The 18,222-nt window shown below is 41.7% G+C and overlaps 1 protein-coding gene and 2 long non-coding RNA genes across 6 annotated transcripts; 2 read left to right on the forward strand and 1 right to left on the reverse strand.

Moving 5' to 3' along the window:
- Positions 1 to 16,683, reverse strand: LOC116715746 (uncharacterized). Its single transcript, XR_004338241.1, has 3 exons — positions 16,670 to 16,683; positions 405 to 606; positions 1 to 313 (listed from the first exon to the last, which is right to left on the reverse strand). It is a non-coding gene; the product is annotated as an uncharacterized LOC116715746 (long non-coding RNA).
- Positions 3,182 to 8,340, forward strand: LOC116715732 (uncharacterized). Of its 2 annotated transcripts, none has more exons than XR_004338224.1 (3): positions 3,182 to 3,279; positions 6,672 to 6,845; positions 8,299 to 8,340. It is a non-coding gene; the product is annotated as an uncharacterized LOC116715732 (long non-coding RNA). The 2 variants fall into 2 exon arrangements; XR_004338223.1 differs by lacking the exon at positions 8,299 to 8,340 and adding an exon at positions 7,588 to 7,631.
- Positions 11,553 to 17,753, forward strand: clcn4 (chloride channel, voltage-sensitive 4). 3 transcript variants are annotated; one of them, XM_032556238.1, is made up of 12 exons: positions 11,553 to 11,724; positions 11,788 to 11,942; positions 12,014 to 12,113; positions 12,799 to 12,986; positions 13,074 to 13,196; positions 13,267 to 13,473; positions 14,842 to 14,922; positions 14,994 to 15,539; positions 15,614 to 15,800; positions 15,870 to 16,268; positions 16,339 to 16,555; positions 17,010 to 17,753. In XM_032556238.1, the coding sequence occupies exons 1-12, from the start codon at positions 11,709 to 11,711 to the stop codon at positions 17,098 to 17,100; spliced, it is 2,310 nt and encodes a 769-aa protein (XP_032412129.1). In that variant the 5' UTR covers positions 11,553 to 11,708; the 3' UTR covers positions 17,101 to 17,753. The 3 variants fall into 3 exon arrangements, with proteins under 3 accessions (XP_032412129.1, XP_032412131.1, XP_032412130.1); XM_032556240.1 differs by lacking the exons at positions 11,553 to 11,724; positions 11,788 to 11,942 and having other exon boundaries at positions 12,074 to 12,167; XM_032556239.1 differs by lacking the exons at positions 11,553 to 11,724; positions 11,788 to 11,942; positions 12,014 to 12,113 and adding an exon at positions 12,174 to 12,667 and having other exon boundaries at positions 12,771 to 12,986.
- Positions 17,754 to 18,222: the final 469 nt, after the last annotated feature.

The following is an 18,222-nucleotide window of genomic DNA, read 5'->3' on the forward strand; positions in this document are numbered from 1 at the left end:
TCTTACTTGTGGTGACTGGGTCTGAATCTTGGAGGGTAACTGAGTATGTCCAGGGTCTCGGTCTCTTAGTGGGTCCAGGAACAACGGAGGAGTGCGGTGGAGAACGGACAGGTAGGCTCGGGTGCAACGGAGACACAGCGGAGTAGTTCCACCGCCAGCCGTGGGATCCAGGAGATACTTGCAAAACAACGGAGAGGTGAGTCTGGGAACTCGGGCAACCAGTGGATACTTTCCACGGTGTCACGAGGGAGGTTCTGAAACCAGGAAAACGGCCAGGCTCTGATCAACGGGTCCAGAGTGTCAAAGGGATCACCTGAAGGCAACAGAGAAACACAAAGAGAATCAAAGGAAGGCTCAAGGCAACGAGGAACACAGAGACAGGGCTCAATGGGGCTCAGAGGTACCGTGACTGGCAAACACTCAGGCGACGGTGGACTGGCGGTCAACTCCTTAAGTATGCTCCGCTGATGAGGGTAATTGATGACAGCTGTGGATGATGACACCACCGCACTCCAACCGGAACCTGTCGCCATCTGGTGGTAAGAGGTGGAAAAGGCGCACAGGAAAACCCCACCAAGAGAACCAGAGAACCCCGGAACATAACAACTTGCTTTTCTCCTGTTAGAGATTTCCCAGTTTGTTTCTCTTTCTCAACTACTTTACATGCTTCTGCATATGTTACTTTTTGCGTAACTTTTGTTTTCTGTATCATTGATTGTCATTTCATTACCTCGCATCCCCAAAAAGCGACACTATGCTCTCCTCCACAACTACAGCACTTTGGTTTAACTCCAACTCCACATTTACCATATTCATGGTCTCCAGAACAACGGGCACATCTCCTTTTTCCTTTGCACATTTTTTCAATATGGCCAAATTCCAGATAGTTGAAGCACCTCACTGGTTTGGGCACATATTCCCTGACACTAAATCTTATCAAGCCAAAGAAAACCTCCCTTGGCATTTCTTTTGTTTCAAACTCCAGCAACACAGTTTCTGTTTCAATCTTCTCTGTACCCCTTTTCATTCTTCGTGCTCCTTTTACTTCCTTGTTTCTTTCTTTCAGATTTTCAACTAATTCCTTCATATCAACACTTAACGGCACTCCTGTTATGATTCCTTTGCTTTCATTATTTCTTTTTTCACCCACTTTAACAACTGCTCTAATTTTGACTTTACACACCCATCCAAGCTTTTTCGGCTTTTCAACCTGACCTTCAGAATTACAGCCAATCAAAAGATTTCCATCTCTCAGTACTTTAGCATGTTTAATTTCCCCAACATGTGTCTTAAGTGCTTTTGTTAGTTTAAGTGGATCAATCTTCTTGACTCCTTCTCCTTCATCAAATCTTATTATAATGTTCAGATTTTGTCTTTTTGGTGCTTCTTTTCCTTCCTCAGTTCCTTCAGTATCAGTGTCTTCAGTGCTTTCCTCATTTCCTTTTTTCCTCTTTCTTTCAGCAGCTCGCTGCTTCTTTCCACCCTTTCCCACCAATTCCCACTCTTTATCTTCATTCCGACCACTCCTTCCTTCCTCGTCACTACACTCCATACTATTACAGTCACTTCTTTCCAAATCCAACGTCATCATGTTCCGAATTAAGTCGCATTTAACACCAAAGTTCAGCGAATCAGTCCTCCTCCTCTCCGTCTGTCCCGACAACCTCATACAGAGCGCTGTTGACTGGTTTCACTTTAGAGAAGGTAAAGACAGTTACTGGTTATTATCTGGTTATTTAATGTGTTTGTCTAACTTGATTTCTTTTGTGTAGGTTGGCCTGCTACTGTTTCAGTTTTAGTTTAGGATTTCTTTCTTTTTTATAATAGTTATTATTGATCAAAAGTATTTTCTGTTTGCTGGTTTTGTTGAAGGAAGGGAGTTTTTATTGTCCAGCCCTCTGGCTGGTTTTAACCAATAAAAAGAAGCTCTGCTGTCTCTGGGTCCCAGGCTGTTTTATTGTCTCTCATCTGTCACATTTTATTATTCTGTTTATCAACATTTGATATAAAGAAATATTCTAATCTTAACTGGTGAGAATAAAAACTGTGTATTTTTGTCCTGAGGGTTCGAGTCCCTCCTTACATCCACCAACCTGATTCATTAAGCTTTATTTTAATGTCAATTGTTTGTCTGAGACTTTTTAATTCTGCTGGAGGAAACCAGAACATGATTTTAGTGAATGTTCCAGTTTCCTCTTCAGATCAATATCTGATACCTTGAGTCCAAAATGTTCCTAATAATCGTTTATTACTGTCAACACATTCAATAAGGGGACTTCTCTATGATCCATGCAGCAGCTAATGGATCCCAGCCTCTTCTAGGTACTGGAGAACTTTCACTGCTTCACCATGAAAAATGGACCCAAACGCTCTGGTTCTGGTTCTGGTTCTGGTTCTGTCCACCATGATCCATATCATCACTATAGTAGATCAGACAGAACTGGGAGCATCATGATACTGGTCTGCTCCCAGTTTCCTCTGTGGCAGCATTTAATAACCTGCTGCTGGGAACTATGGTTCTATAGAATATACTACTATTATTAATGATGATGATGATTCTAGATGCTGCAGCAGATATTGGCTAAACAAACCCAGAGATGCCAGAGGTCCACAGCAGGCTGGACTTCCTGCTCTGCTCACTTCATTTCTAACTCACTTCCTGCTTGGTGGAAGATCTCAAGGAGCCAAACGGTCTAGTCCAAGTCCGAGCTGTGAGCAGTTCCTCCTCCTCTCCATCATCTCCAGTAGTTTCCTTCATCAGCTCAGTCAGCCTCTTCATCAGCTGCTTCAGCTCCTTTGAGGCTCTGATGCTGCAGCTCCATCAGATGCTGCAGAGAAAACTGAACTTTCCTTCACAGATGATAGAAGATCTTCAACATCTGACTGCAGCTGAAGGTCTGAGGACATGAAGCCTGGACCAGAACCAGAACCAGAACCTGGACTTTAACCAGGACCTGCACAGATTCTCTGTGGGGTCAAACTCAGTAAATTGAAGATCAGATGTTGATCAGATGATGACATCACTGTTATCATATTTTAGTCTGTTTATGATCCAGATTGATTTCATTAGAACTGAATTTATTTCTTCTCTAATCACAGACTTGGTGGCTGGTGGATCCAAAAGGCTGAATGTGAAGTTTTGGCCTCGGCTCTGAAGTCCAACCCAGATCTGACTGAACTGGAAATAAATGAGATCATCATACATGAAGGTGGAGACTCTGATCTGAAGCCTCTGCTTGAGATCCTGGAGAGTTCAGTCAGTAAAGTGAAGAATCTGAGGTTTGTTTTCTTTATTTATCCAATAAAATCATTCATTGATTCTTCAATCATTAGCTTAATTAATAAGTTAATTTAATATATTTTCTTTTAAAACAATCTGTTTAAATGTCAGAATAAAACCTCTAAAACATTTTACCTTATAAATTGTTGTGGAAAAAATCTATTTCCAAGCACTGTTCAGGTGAAATCACTCAATCAGGTTTATTCATGAATTGTGCACAACTCAGAGAGTCACAGGACAATCAGTAATGAAGCAAGTCTGAAACGGAAAGCTCCCCAGGCAGAGACACACATGAGTTTTGTACAAAGGGATCCAAAACATGGGAATCAGGCTGGTTCCCATGCGGCTGGGGAAAAACAACGTCCAACCTTGTGCATGAAACCCAAACAGCTTTAACTTGGTGGGAATATACAGAACTTACAATAAACATATAGCAATACAACTAGCAGTGTTGTATAGTAACGAAGTAAAAATACTTCACTACTTTACTTAAGTATATTTTGGAGTACTTCATACTTTCCTCGAGTATGAAAATTTTTGATGACTTTCACTTTTACTTCACTATATTTCCGAACTTAATTGCGTACTTTTACTCCGATACATTTTCAATGTGTGGTTTAGTTACTCGTTACAAAAACGCGCGAGAGAGAAACGCAAGTGTTTTGATCCCACCTACTGATTAGCAAGTAGCAAGTAGGCTACCGAACAAAGTCGGTAGCCTACTTGCCTGGGCTTGTTCATCACCACCAATAGGATACACCTGCTTCGCTTCTCCCATTAAACACAAAGCAAGTCTGGCAATCAGCAGCAGCCACATGGAGGAGGAGACGGAGACCACAACGACTGCAACTACGTCGGACACGGCTCCAGGGGAACCACCAGCTGGTGATGAGAGCCCATGGCCTTATTTAAACACAATATACTCTTTCGTGGGTGTTAAAGATTCGTCGTACCGCATGCAGTGTATGTTATTCCTGCCCAAAGATGTGGAAATTCTATCTCACAAAAACTCCCCGTCCAACTTGAAGAAACACATCGAGGTAACGTCTTATGAAATGGTTATAATCCTCCTGTTTCAGTAACTATAGCTTGGTCACTAGGCACTACTGTATTGTGAAACGTTGACCATAAATGAACTTTGTTTGGCATTGTTTCAGTTCCATACGTGGTGTATTTAGCTTAGGCTTAATGTTGACTGTAGCAGGCTACCTAGACTCCTCTGTTCAAGGGCGGACAGAAGCCATAGCGATAGCAATTTAGACTAAATTTAACGAATATAGGAAAGGCATGCAAGTTCAAAACCAGGTTTACAGATGCCAATAAGCTGCATTTCCCTCCCAATTCTTTTTTTCTTTTGCATAATGACCAGTTGTGTGCACCACCTACTGACTGTAGCATTGACTGATTCACTGATTTGTGAAGTAGAGTAATCGTAACAGCTCTTTTTATTCATGTTGGCCGCATTTTCTGTACTATTTATTTTTCTCATTTTCAGCACTGACCTTACTTGAAGGGAAAACTTAAGGCTTACAAAAACTTTGTATTTTCTGTCCTGGAGGGTTTACTAAGAAGCTGGTTCAGTTGTAAAGCAGGTTAAGTTAACCTTGTGCTATAGGTAAAGCACCTAATTTTCTTAACTAAATGATGCCTGCAGGTATATCTATTAGCAGGTTTAATTTTGCCTGCACTTGGTTGGGTACATTATTTTAAGTGTATTTGACAAGTTTACCAAAATATAAAAAATGTCATTCAAACTGCATTTGCTTTGTTTTACTTTTTACTTGTACTTTTCATTACATTACTTGAGTACATCCATTTTTACAGCAATTTCCATACTTAAGTACAAGAAGTTTCAGATACTTTAAGACTTTAACTCAAGTAACATTTCAGTCAGTGACTTGGACTTTTACCAAAGTCGTATTTTGGAGAGGTACCTATACTTTTACTTGACTCTGAGATTCCAGTACTTTATACAACACTGACAACTAGCAGGTGTAACCTAACTGTAATTTTTCCACATCATTTCCCCCCTTTTGATTATAAGTAAATATGTAATATTTAATATTAATCATCATTTCCCTCTGAGGTTAAAAGACACAACATAACATTATCTTGGAAGATGTAAGAAAAGGAGAAAAAATGAAAAGTAAAACAAACAAAAAAAATAAAATAAAATAAAAACCCCCAAAAAAACAAACACATTTCTGATAGAAATGAATTTAGAGTTATGTAAATTGAAAAAGTGGTTAAATATTAATAAATTATCACTAAATGTAGATAAAACCAAGTTTATGTTATTTGTGGATTATAAAAGGCGATTTACAAATAATAATTGATAAAGTGACTGTAGAGAGTGACTGAAACTCAGTTTTTATAATATTGATTCATAATAAGATCTGTTGGAAACCTGATAATAAATATGTTCAATCTAAAATAAGTAGAAGTATTGCAGTTCTCTCTAATGCTAGAACATTTCTAAACTCCTTCATTCTTTAGTGTTCTCTTATTTTGCCATATCTAAGTTACTGTGTGACGTTTGGGGCAACATTACAAAACTTCACTTCAACCATTTTGCACATTACAGAAAAGAGCCACTGGAATATTTCACAAGGTTGATTTTTATTGTCAGACCAACAATTTATTCATAGATTCTGATTTCCTGAAACTCCCAGATTTGGTAGAGTTTCAAACTGCACAGTTTATGAATAAAGTTAGAAACAAATTATTACCAGGAAATATTAAAACTGATTTACTGACAGAGTTTGGGAGGATATGAATATAGAGAAAACCTCAAGTTCACAACTTTATATGTTCCAAGAATGAAAATAATGAGCATTTCTGTCATTGAGTGAAGATCTGGAATAAAGTCACTAAAGAGCTGAAGCAAAGTCCAAACATGAGGAACTTTAAGAAAAGATTCAAAATGGTTCATATTCAAAAGTATAAAGATGAACAAGATGATGAATTACAGAATGTGGATGATGGGGGGGTGAATATTATTTATGTATATATGCAGGTAAATGTGTATCTATATATATGGGTCTATGTATTACTTTCATCTGGTTCAGGAAATATTATTATTATTATTATTATTAATATTATTATTATTATTGTTTTATTTGTGTTGGAAACAAATACTATTTATTCTATGAATTAATGAATAAAAAGGTTTTAATTATAAAAGTTAAACTTCATCAGACTCACAGTCACTGAATAAACATGAATTTGAGTTTGTAAACTGATAGTAAAGTATTATATTTACACTTAGAAACATGAAAATCTTTATTATTATTATTATTATTATGTTTTGTTGGTGAAACATCTGAAATAAATTATCATCATCAACCTGCATCCTGTTGGCTTCAGCTCACATCTTTTATTCTTTATTCAGATTGAAGGAATGCAGTTTATCAGAGACCAGCTGGACTTCTCTGTTCTCAGCTCTGAAGTCCAACCCGACCCATCTGACAAAACTGGACCTGAGCAGAACCAACCTGGAAGATTCTGGAGTGAAGGAGCTCTGTGGTTTTCTACAGACTGAAGGCTGCAGACTGGAGACATTGAGGTATTTTAATTCTATAATTATTGATATTTCTGTGAATAATTAGATATAATTGATCATAAATCAAATTAATTTCTTCTGTTCTAATAAATATTTTCTGAGTTTGTTCCTGGACTTGGATCCAGAGTTTAATTTAGTCCCTCTGTGTAACTGAGTTGGACCTGCTGATCTGAGGTCAGAACAGGACAGCATTCGGACCCCCAGTGTGTAGAAATCCCCCTCATGTGAAGCAGGTCAAAGGTCAAGGTGCAAAAAGAGAGAGAATGAAATCTCCCTTTATTGAAGATCCACATATTTCACACTTAGTTTTAAATCTTCTGCTATTAGTTGATAATCATCCAGTCCAGGTTTAAAGAGTCGAGGTGTTGTAGTGTTTTAACTCTAGTAGATTAAAGATGCTGATAGTAGATTAAATTAGGTGGAATCGCCCTTTATCCATTTCCTGGATCAGAAGCTGCAATCAGAAACCAACTTCAGCTTCGTCTGAAAAATCCAGACAACTGAGTTTAAGATCCTGAGAAACTTTTAGAAAAACTTTGAGTTTCTGTTTGGATCAAATGTTCTGGTTCTGCTGGTTTGGACTCTTTAAACCAGTTTGACTGGATCAGATGTTAGAATCAGTTCATCATGTTTCTTTTACATTCAGGGAAATTAATTTTCTACATTTTTATTATTTATTTGTTCATATTTCAGTTTTAACCTGCATCCTGTTGGCTTCAGCTCACATCTTTTATTCTTTATTCAGATTGAATGGCTGCAGTTTGTCAGAGACCAGCTGGACTTCTCTGTTCTCAGCTCTGAAGTCCAACCCGACCCATCTGACAAAACTGGACCTGATCAGAACCAACCTGGAAGGTTCTGGAGTGAAGGAGCTCTGTGGTTTTCTACAGACTGAAGGCTGCAGACTGGAGACATTGAGGTATTTTAATTCTATAATTATTGATATTTCTGTGAATAATTATATATAATTGATCATAAATCAAATTAATTTCTTCTGTTCTAATAAATATTTTCTGAGTTTGTTCCTGGACTTGGATCCAGAGTTTAATTTAGTCCCTCTGTGTAACTGAGTTGGACCTGCTGATCTGAGGTCAGAACAGGACAGCATTCGGACCCCCAGTGTGTAGAAATCCCCCTCATGTGAAGCAGGTCAAAGGTCATTCAACCCAGTCTAGAAAAGTGAATTCCTGGAATCTGACAGGAACAAATCAATAATCAATGATTGATGCTTCAACACTTTGATCAGAACCTGGAATGATTTTACTGACTAAAATCCTCTAACACAACATGACCCAGTACCAGGTTCTGGTTCTGGTTCTGGTTCTGAAGTCAGCAGGTCTTTATTGAAGCAGCAGCTTGTTGGCATTAATATTGATGAGAATCTTTAACTGGTTCTGTTGGACTGGTTAACCTGCATCCTGTTGGCTTCAGCTCACATATTTTATTCTTTATTCAGATTGTGGAGCTGCAGGTTGTCAAAGATCAGCTGTGATTATTTGACCTCAACTCTGAAGTCCAACCCGACCCGTCTGACAGAACTGGACCTGACGAATAACAACCTGAAGGATTCAGATGTTCAGCAGCTGAAGGATCTTGTAAAGACAGTAAAGTAAGTAAATGTTTGTAGTGAGTCCAGCTGCTGTCAGCATATTGAACTAAACCCAGTTAGCATCAAAGCAAAGATCCAGTGTTCCCAGTAAAGCTGCAGCTTCTCAGTGGGAGGAGAATGGTTCAGGCTTCCTGATTGGACACAGAGACAGCAATCAGCCAATCAGAGGAGCAGCAGCTTGCTGTGTTCCTGTGTTTGTGTTGGTGTGAAGATGAGTGTTGTTGCTGTGTCCATGTCTCCAGCGTCCAGCCGTCCAACATGTCTAGAGACAGTGGTCCTCATCCATCAAACTGTGGCAGCAGCAGATCTGATCTCAGATCTGTTTGTTCTCTCAGTTCAACAGGAAACAACTGATCAGGTTCATCTTGGTCACAGCTCTGAGATCAGTCTGACTGCAGCCTGGAAACCATCTAGTGGATGTGCTGCGTCAATGACTGCTGCTGGAGAGAGGCTGGAAACACTCACTGATCTGCTCTCTCCTTCCTTCTTCTCTCTGCAGGTTCTGGTCTCTGTGTCCTGCTGATCCTCAGAGGTTGAAGCTGCAGCAGTTTGAGTCTAAAGAGACTCTGACTGGATCATGATGATGACCTCTGACCTCCAAGATTTCCCTCCTGTTTATTTTCTCATGTTGTCATTTAGTGTCTGATATTGTTTGTCTCTTTGGATCAATAAAGATCCAATTCAAACTGGGCTCCATTTAGAGGCTTCATGGAGGTTTGATCTGAACTGGATTCAACTGGAAAGTTGATCTTTTTTCTCTCTGATTCATTTTCATCCTGGAACCAGAAATGGTCTGAGAATGGAAACATGGGAATCATTTTCAGTTCAGCTTTGAAGCCATGAAAGACACTTCAAACCTCTTTTCTCTGCTGCTTCTTCCTTCTGCTGACATGAAAATGTTCCTCAAAGCTCCACAGATAAAAAGATGCTTTACTGGAAACTGCAGAGAAACTTCAGCTTCCATCACAGAAACCAGTTGAACCAGTTTAGAACTGGATGTCCCACAGAAACTCTGATCTTAGATCAGTTTTCAGGAACATCTGGAACCTGGAAAAAAAGATTTTATATATTTTTATGTTGATTCTAAAAACTAAATCTTGAAGTTTTGCATCATCATTGATTCTCAGTTTGTTTTGGTTTTGACTTTTTTAACTCCATATTTCATGTTTTGAGTTTTCTAGAGAACTTTAGGACTCGATGTGTCACATCAGGCTCTTTACTGGGATTTTACTGGTTTATTCAAACCTCAGAGAATCACTGGGATAATGTGCTGATTGGTTCATGATTATTTTCATATTTCTTCTAATGTAATGTGGGTTCTTGGGTTTTTAATGATGAGTCAATAAAGTTTTTAATAATGTTCTTTGTGGGTTTCTGTGCAGCTGATTGTTTACAAATATTGAACGTGCAAAACTGATTTTCCTCCAAGTTTCTTAGTTTAGCTGCTTCAAACTGTAACTGCAATATTATTATTCTTTCCAGTGTTTTATTTTGAAAGACCTTACAGGAAGCGTATTTCCAGCTTTATTGCAGTTGTAGTTACAACTTTTGGCCACCAGAGGGCAAAAACTCGCTGTTCTAAATGATACCAGTCTGTGAGATGCTGAGCTTCCGGTCTGAAGGTAGGAAAATATTTATGAAAAGTTACATTTCCTGGAAACATTCAGAATCATGTTGATGTTTTAGCTGCAGAGCCGCGAAATGAACTATTATTAATAACGGAGCAGGGCGGGTTTTGCCCTCTAGTGGACCCAGATGGTAACTACAGCTACTTGATAAAGTTAGAGCGTTTACAAACCACATTCACTTCCGGGGATTACTTTCACATTAAGAGCCATAGAAACGCGTTATTTTGCTGTTAGCTTTTATATGAAATAATCTATTTAACTTTTATTGAAACAAAGAAAGTTTACACAAAAGCTGCAAATTAAACTCTGCTGAGGTTTTCCTCACCCACATATAATTTTCCTTTTTCTTCAATCATTTCAGATTAAAGTATTTAAATAACATTAACAGCAGCAGCATAACATTAATGTGTGTGTGAGACATTTATTCACAGATTAATTCATGTTTGTTTCTTGATTAATTGTGAAAAATTCATTGCAGACTCAGCAACTAAGTAACATTTTAATTGAATCGCACCACTTGTAATATTTTAAACTGTATTAATTTTCACATTTAATTTTTCTCCATTAGGTTTTTTCATCCTGCTAAATTCTCTGATCTCAGCTGTTTGGATTTGAACATAAATATATTTTTTATGATTATATTTTTCAGCCCTTGATTCTCAAACAGTCAAACTTTACGGAGTATTTTTACTGAAGTTTAGTTTTCTTTTCACTTATAGTGTTTCTTATTTAACAACATTAATGGAAGCTCATTTTTGTGACTTGATCAAAGAGAAAATTAAAACAAATAAAGATAAATAAATGATCTGACATGAAGGAAATCTGTAGTTATGATAGTTCCCCACCAGGTGGCAGTAAGAACTAAAACATAAAACTAAATAATTTCTATGAAAATATGTTTGAATCTGTGTGTAATGTGTGGAATTAGAATAATAACTGAACCTTCAGGCTTTTCAGTTCCTCCGTTTTCCTCTCCTCTAAGCTGTGAATTTAAATCTGTGATTAATTCAACATCAGAGGCTGAGCGGCGCAGCTTTGGTTTCCAAAATAAAGAAATCAAATCAAAGTACCATTAGTCTATTCATTCATTCTCTAAGGAGCTTCTAATGCAGGATGAATAGAAATACTGGATAAATATGGAAATCATCATTTTTAATCACAAATACTCTAAGAATAATTAATATCTACCTATTTTGATGTTTTTTATTCAGTTTTATTTAAATATTTGTGGCCATTAATGATGACGTAGTTGCAGATATTGACCGCTAGATGTCAGACATAACTCAGGATTTTATTTCGCTGTTTTTGTTTCTAATGTTAAATTCAAACATCAATAATCAGATGTAATATTTATTCTACAGAATAAAATGTTTCTATTAAATTTGTGACCATCAGTTTATAAAATAACCTGCTTCCTGTTTTCATTGTTGATTTCACTGCTGAACGAGCTTTTGGTGTGAAGTATCGCGAGATTTCGGAGGTATCGTGAGACCTGACGGGCTCGTGCTGCAGTCTGTGTCGCTGCTGATCTGTTCGTGGGTTTGTTGTGTAAATTTCCTGCGTGATGTTCGGCTGTCCTCCACGGGAGGACCGGGATTAGTCCACACGTCCAGCAGAGGAGAGGACAACATGGCGGCTGCAGAAGGTAAGGCCCGTTGTTATGGCAACACGGTACCGAGCGCAGCTTGCTGATGTCCTCCGTGGACAGGTGTCAGCCTTCCCACTCCCACGGAGGAGATGAACGGGGCCGGGACGCTCATGGACTTCCTGGACGAGCCGTTCCCCGACGTGGGGACCTACGAGGACTTCCACACCATCGACTGGCTGAGGGAGAAGTCCAGGGACACGGACCGGCACCGAAAGGTTCTGGAGGGCTGGGTTCGGTGCGTGGGGGCGATGCTGACCCGCTCACCGTGTGCGTGTTTGTCCCGCAGATCACCAGTAAGAGCAAAGAGTCCATCTGGGAGCTGATCAAGAGCCTCCTGGACGCCTGGTCCGGATGGGTGGTGATGCTGCTCATCGGCCTGCTCTCTGGTACCGACCGACCCGGTTCCGGCTCTGACCCGGTTCTCTCTCTTTAACTCTCTGGTACCGACCGATGATTCACACAGCTGCTAGAAACGTATTGCTTCTCTGATAGTGATGGTTCCATTATTATCCTGTATCAACTGAGAATGTGGACCGGTACCGGTACCGGGTTGGTTCTGAGCCCTACATGATTTGAACAGAACTTTCTCCGAACTTCTAAGTTGATGTAAAATAAAGATCAGCAGCTCCTGATGTTTCAAACATGAACCAGTTTAAATTATTATTATTATTATTATTAATGTCATTAACAGTAATATACAGAATCACCATGGCAACTCATGGACAGTTAAAGCTCAGTGTGACCGGCCTCACCACCAGGGGGAGCCCAAGAGCTGTATTTATTTCTTCTACAAACATTATAAATATATTCTAGTAAAATAACTTTAGAATTAATTTGATAATATAAACACATAGAAATTATTACTAAAATAAAGAGTTCCATGTAGCGCCCCTAGTGGCCACTTAGTTTGTTTATGCCGTGAGCTGGTCTTGGTTCTGAGGTTCTGACTAACCGGGCCGCCCCCCAGGTTCTCTGGCCTTGGTTCTTGCCTTGGTTCTGACTAACCGGGCCGCCCCCCCAGGTTCTCTGGCCTTGGTTCTGAGGTTCTGACTAACCGGGCCGTCCCCCCAGGTTCTCTGGCCGGGGTGATCGACCTGGCGGTGGACTGGATGACGGACCTGAAGGAGGGCGTGTGCCTGTCGGCGTTCTGGTACAGCCATGAGCAGTGCTGCTGGACCTCCAACCAGACCACCTTCGCCGACCGGGACAAGTGTCCGCAGTGGCAGAAGTGGGCCGAGCTGATGACGGGCCACGCCGAGGTGAGACGGGTCCGGGCGGGAGGGAGGGAGGAAGGGAGGTTCCGGCCCGCGGTCCGGTCCGGTCCGTGACGGCGTGTGTTTGTTCAGGGCGCCGGGGCGTACCTGCTGAACTACTTCCTGTACATCCTGTGGGCCCTGCTGTTCTCCTTCCTGGCCGTGTCGCTGGTCCGAGTCTTCGCCCCGTACGCCTGCGGGTCGGGGATCCCGGAGGTACCGTGCGCCCTGAGGTCGGCGGGCGGTTCGGGTCGGCGCTGTAACGTTGTGTTCCGGTCCGCTGCAGATCAAAACCATCCTGAGCGGGTTCATCATCCGGGGCTACCTGGGGAAGTGGACCCTGCTGATAAAGACCGTCACGCTGGTTCTGGCCGTGTCGTCGGGCCTCAGCCTGGGGAAGGAGGGCCCGCTGGTCCATGTGGCCTGTTGCTGTGGAAACCTCTTCTGCAGCCTCTTCTCCAAGTACAGCAAGAACGAGGGCAAGAGGCGCGAGGTGAGCCGCCTGGTTCTGATGTCCTCGACCCGCCAGAGTCCAAATCAGACCAGCAATAATCCGCAAAGTTTGATTTGATTCCATTTTTGATACCAAAGTGGAATAAAACCCTGAACTTCCTGATGATAAATGATAAAAAAGTATTTCCTGCTGTAAGTCAGCAGGAGAGCAAAACATGAACCTGCAGAGAAACTGATGAGGACCAAAGAAAAGGTTCAATAATCAAGAAATCAAAGAGAAACTGGGGCAGAAAAGTAGAAACAGAACTGAACTACAGTAAGTTCACAGCAGTTTGTTTGGTAAAATGAGCTAAATGGCTAAAACACTAATCATAGGAAGGCAGCATGCTAGGCTAGCGCTACCATGTTGTCCAACAATAACAATCTATGCAGTTTAAAAAAACATGTAAAAGGAAAAAAAAGCTGGAAATCTAAAACTAGCTAAGAAAGTAATGATAGCATTTAGGCTAGCACTAGCATGTTGACCTCCATGCAGAGTAAAAAGAATAAAACTATCCACAAAGCTAAAGCTAGCTAAAATACTCTTGATTTCTCCTAGGCTAGCACTAGCATGTTGACCTACTGTAACATAATCCATGCAGAGTGGAAATAACCATGTAAAAGCTAAAACTAGCTAAACAGCTAAAGCTAGCTAATAATAATAATAATAATAATAGCTAGGCTAGCACTAGTAGAGTAGAGTGGAGTATTTTACTGGTCTGAGGGGTTAAAAGTTTTAGCTTTTCATCCTGCTAAAGCTAAAACTAGCTAAAAAGCTGAAGATATAAAAAAACAATGATAGCATCTAGGCTAGTACTAGCATAATTCTTTGCACAATCCACACAGAGTGAAAAAAACCCACATAAAAGCTAAAACTTGCTAAAGTCCTAATGAGAGCATTGATTCAAAACTTAGTTTTATATATAAGTTCTAAATATAAGGTTTCAGAAATACTTAGTGGATGAAACGTTTCCTGTTCAGGTGAGAATATACAGCAGCTCTTGGCAGAAATGAATTCAGATGGTTTGATATGAATAAACTGAGTTTATTGTTTGTGTAAAAGTTACTTCACATAAAACATGTATAATCTAAAATAGCTAAAAGTCTCAGCAAAGCCAGACAAAAGAAGAAACAGGAAATGATTGATGCTAAGAACCACAGAATGGTGAACGTCAGAGTGAAGAAAGTTCTACTGATCTCTTTTCATTAATGCGCCGTGTTTCATAAAAAGTAGCATCTTTTGGGATCTTCCATCAGATCTGCTTTATTCTTTATAAATAGTGTTCAGCTGAGGGTTCAGGTCACCAAATGTCCCACATGGCTTATTGAGTCTTTGGGTAAGATAACAGCTGCCCCCTGCTGTGGTCAGGTGTTATCGGCGGCGGCGGCAGCTGGAGTGTCGGTGGCCTTCGGAGCCCCAATCGGAGGAGTTCTGTTCAGCCTGGAGGAGGTCAGTCATTCACCGGTTTCACCAGATCAGACTCATCTTTGCTTCATTCTTAGATCTGCTGTCTCCTGCAGGTGAGTTATTATTTCCCCCTGAAGACTCTGTGGCGTTCCTTCTTCGCCGCTCTGGTCGCCGCCTTCACGCTGCGCTCCATCAACCCGTTTGGAAACAGCCGCCTGGTTCTGTTCTATGTGGAGTACCACACTCCCTGGTACATGGCCGAGCTGGTCCCCTTCATCCTGTTGGGGGTGTTCGGCGGCCTCTGGGGGACGCTCTTCATCCGGGCCAACATCGCCTGGTGCCGACGCAGGAAGACCACCCAGCTGGGGAAGTATCCGGTCCTGGAGGTGATCATCGTGACGGGAATCACTGCCCTGCTGGCGTACCCCAACCCCTACACCCGCCGCAGCACCAGCGAGCTCATCTCTGAGCTCTTCAACGACTGCGGCGCTCTGGAGTCGTCGCAGCTCTGCGACTACTACAACAACCCCAACATGAGTCGGCCGGTGGACGACATTCCAGACCGTCCGGCGGGGCCCGGGGTCTACAACGCCATGTGGCAGCTGACCCTCGCCCTCGTCTTCAAAATCGTCATCACCATCTTCACCTTCGGCATGAAGGTATCCTCCTCCTCACACTTGTTCATTGTCCGACCCAATCGGAGTAGAGACAGAGCTGCTTTTGTCCTTCACAGATCCCGTCGGGACTCTTCATTCCCAGCATGGCGGTGGGAGCCATCGCTGGTCGGATCGTTGGGATCGCCGTGGAGCAGATGGCGTACCACCACCACGACTGGATTATCTTCAAGAACTGGTGCCGGCCCGGCGCTGACTGCGTCACACCGGGACTCTACGCCATGGTGGGGGCTGCTGCCTGTCTGGGTGAGTCGACGAGGACAGAAGACACCACATGTCCAGTTCCTGTCTTACCTGTCTGTTGGGTCTGTTCAGGTGGGGTAACCAGAATGACCGTCTCCCTGGTGGTCATCATGTTCGAACTGACCGGCGGGTTGGAGTACATCGTCCCTCTGATGGCCGCCGCCGTCACCAGTAAATGGGTGGCCGACGCCTTTGGGAAGGAGGGCATCTACGAGTCTCACATCCAGCTCAACGGCTACCCCTACCTGGACGTCAGGGACGAGTTCACCCACCGCACCCTGGCCACCGACGTGATGCGTCCCCGCAGGAACGACCCTCCGCTGGCCGTCCTCACGCAGGACAGCACTACAGTGGAGGACGTGGAGACGCTCATCAAGGACACCGACTACAACGGCTTCCCTGTGGTTGTGTCCAGGGAGTCGGAGAGGCTGATTGGATTCGTCCAACGCAGGGACCTCACCCTGGCCATCAGTGAGTCTGTTACAACAACTGGAGCAGAGCTTCTCTTTCTAGATACTGAGATCATGGTTTCTGTCCTCAGAAAACGCCCGTCAGAAGCAGGACGGCGTGGTCAGCAGCTCCGTGGTCTATTTCACAGAGGACGCGCCGCAGCTGCCGGCCAGCAACCCTCAGCCGCTGAAGCTGCGGCGCGTCCTGAACCTTAGTCCCTTCACCGTCACCGACCACACGCCCATGGAGACGGTGGTGGACATCTTCCGCAAACTGGGCCTCCGGCAGTGCCTGGTCACCAGGAGCGGGTCAGTCTGCCTCAAGCTGTGATGTAGTGTCCTGCTGTGTCCAGCAGATGGCAGCCTATAGTAATTTGATTAAGCATCTATTGAAAGGTTTTGATTGCTTAAAGGCAGAAAAACACTAAATATTTAAAGGAAATGAATTCTGGTTTTACATTTATTTCAGTGGAAATAAATGTATTAATCCTCTTGAATCAGAATTAACTGATCAGTATTTGGTTTTTTGGCTCCCAATTCTCAGATTCCTGTAAAAGTTTTTTCTTTCTCAAATCCACAAACAGGCTAAACGGCTCCATCTGGTGGACAAATTAGAGTATTACAGTTTTATGTTTAAAATCTTTAAAACAGGGAAGTTGACACATAATTGCTCATTTAAAGGTCCCCAAAATGTTTCATATTAAATGTACAGAGCTGATAAATGTAAATGAGAGCATTAGCTAACGGTACCTGGTCTCTGCAGGCGTCTCCTGGGCATCATCACCAAGAAGGACGTCCTTCGCCACATGGCCCAGATGATGAACCAGGATCCAGAGTCCATCATGTTCAACTGACTGCTCACCTGAGCTCTAACCAGTCAACTGTTTCACTGGAGTTTAGGAACCAGTTCTGATGATTTTATTTCAGCAGAATGAAGCGGGGATGGATTATTGAACATGTGGGATGATTATGGTTGTAATGGGTTTCCGTACACTAACTCTAAGCTGATTTTATTGCACTTTTTGGTGTTGCCATATGTATCTGTGCGTTGCCATGTATTTTTCTCCCTCTGAAGGTTTTGTGGAGTAGTTCAGACCTCTGTTGATCCTGAAGTGACTCCAAGCTACAACCAGAGACGCTGCTGTTAGCTCCTGTTAGCATCTGTTAGCTCCTGTTAGCTCCTGTTAGCATCTGTTAGCATCTGTTAGCGCCTGTTGCACTCCGCCGTCCCTCTGGACGGCTCCATTCACTCCACTCACCTCCACTCTGAAGTATTATTTCTGTATGAAGGTAAAATCCATCCTCAGTGTTTGTTTTGGTTTTTCTTGTCGTGATTTTTTTAGTTTTTCTTTATTGTAACGCTGCTGATGCTTCACAGAAACGGTGTGGGGAACTTATGAAACGATGCTAACCTTCAGGTCTGGTTCTTTTATCAGAAACTGTTTCTTCTGTTGCATTTTTGATTTATCAAAGTTGGAAGAATAAATGTTTGAGGAAACTGAAGCGACCGACTGCTGTGGGTTTATTTAGGGGTGTCAGAACATTTTCTGCCATTTGGTTTTTAATCTTCATTTCTCTCCAATTTGCTGTGTTTTCTATAAAACTGAAACTCTGTGAACATCCTGGCCTGGAGGGGGTTAAAATCCATGACCTATATTCAGAATACATGAGAGGCTGAAATAAAAACCAACAAACCTAAATTGGAAAAATAATTTTATATTATTTTTACACCAAATGTTAGGAATATAGCATTATTCTTTCTGTAGCTCTATCAGTTTTCAATCTGATAATGAAATGAAGTAAAATAATACGTTAAAACAATGTTCCTAGCAAAAGAGCCATCTCAGGCCCTTATGAATATTAATATTTATTTAATATGTGGATTTTAATAATTATTTTTAAAATCCACTAAATATAATTCATATTGTGGAAAATTGGAAAAATGTGTCTACATATAATTTTTACAGCAGTTTTAG

The sequence above is a fragment of the Xiphophorus hellerii genome, chromosome 24 (genome assembly GCF_003331165.1).
Source record: "Xiphophorus hellerii strain 12219 chromosome 24, Xiphophorus_hellerii-4.1, whole genome shotgun sequence".
Taxonomy (NCBI): Eukaryota; Metazoa; Chordata; class Actinopteri; order Cyprinodontiformes; family Poeciliidae; genus Xiphophorus; species Xiphophorus hellerii.

What these genes read in the sequence shown, in the direction of transcription:
- clcn4 (XM_032556238.1), top strand. An exon ending in GCGGGTCGGGGATCCCGGAG is followed by an intron (nt 13,197 to 13,266) that starts GTACCGTGCGCC and finishes GGTCCGCTGCAG; the next exon opens with ATCAAAACCATCCTGAGCGG. An exon ending in TCTTCACCTTCGGCATGAAG is followed by an intron (nt 15,540 to 15,613) that starts GTATCCTCCTCC and finishes TGTCCTTCACAG; the next exon opens with ATCCCGTCGGGACTCTTCAT.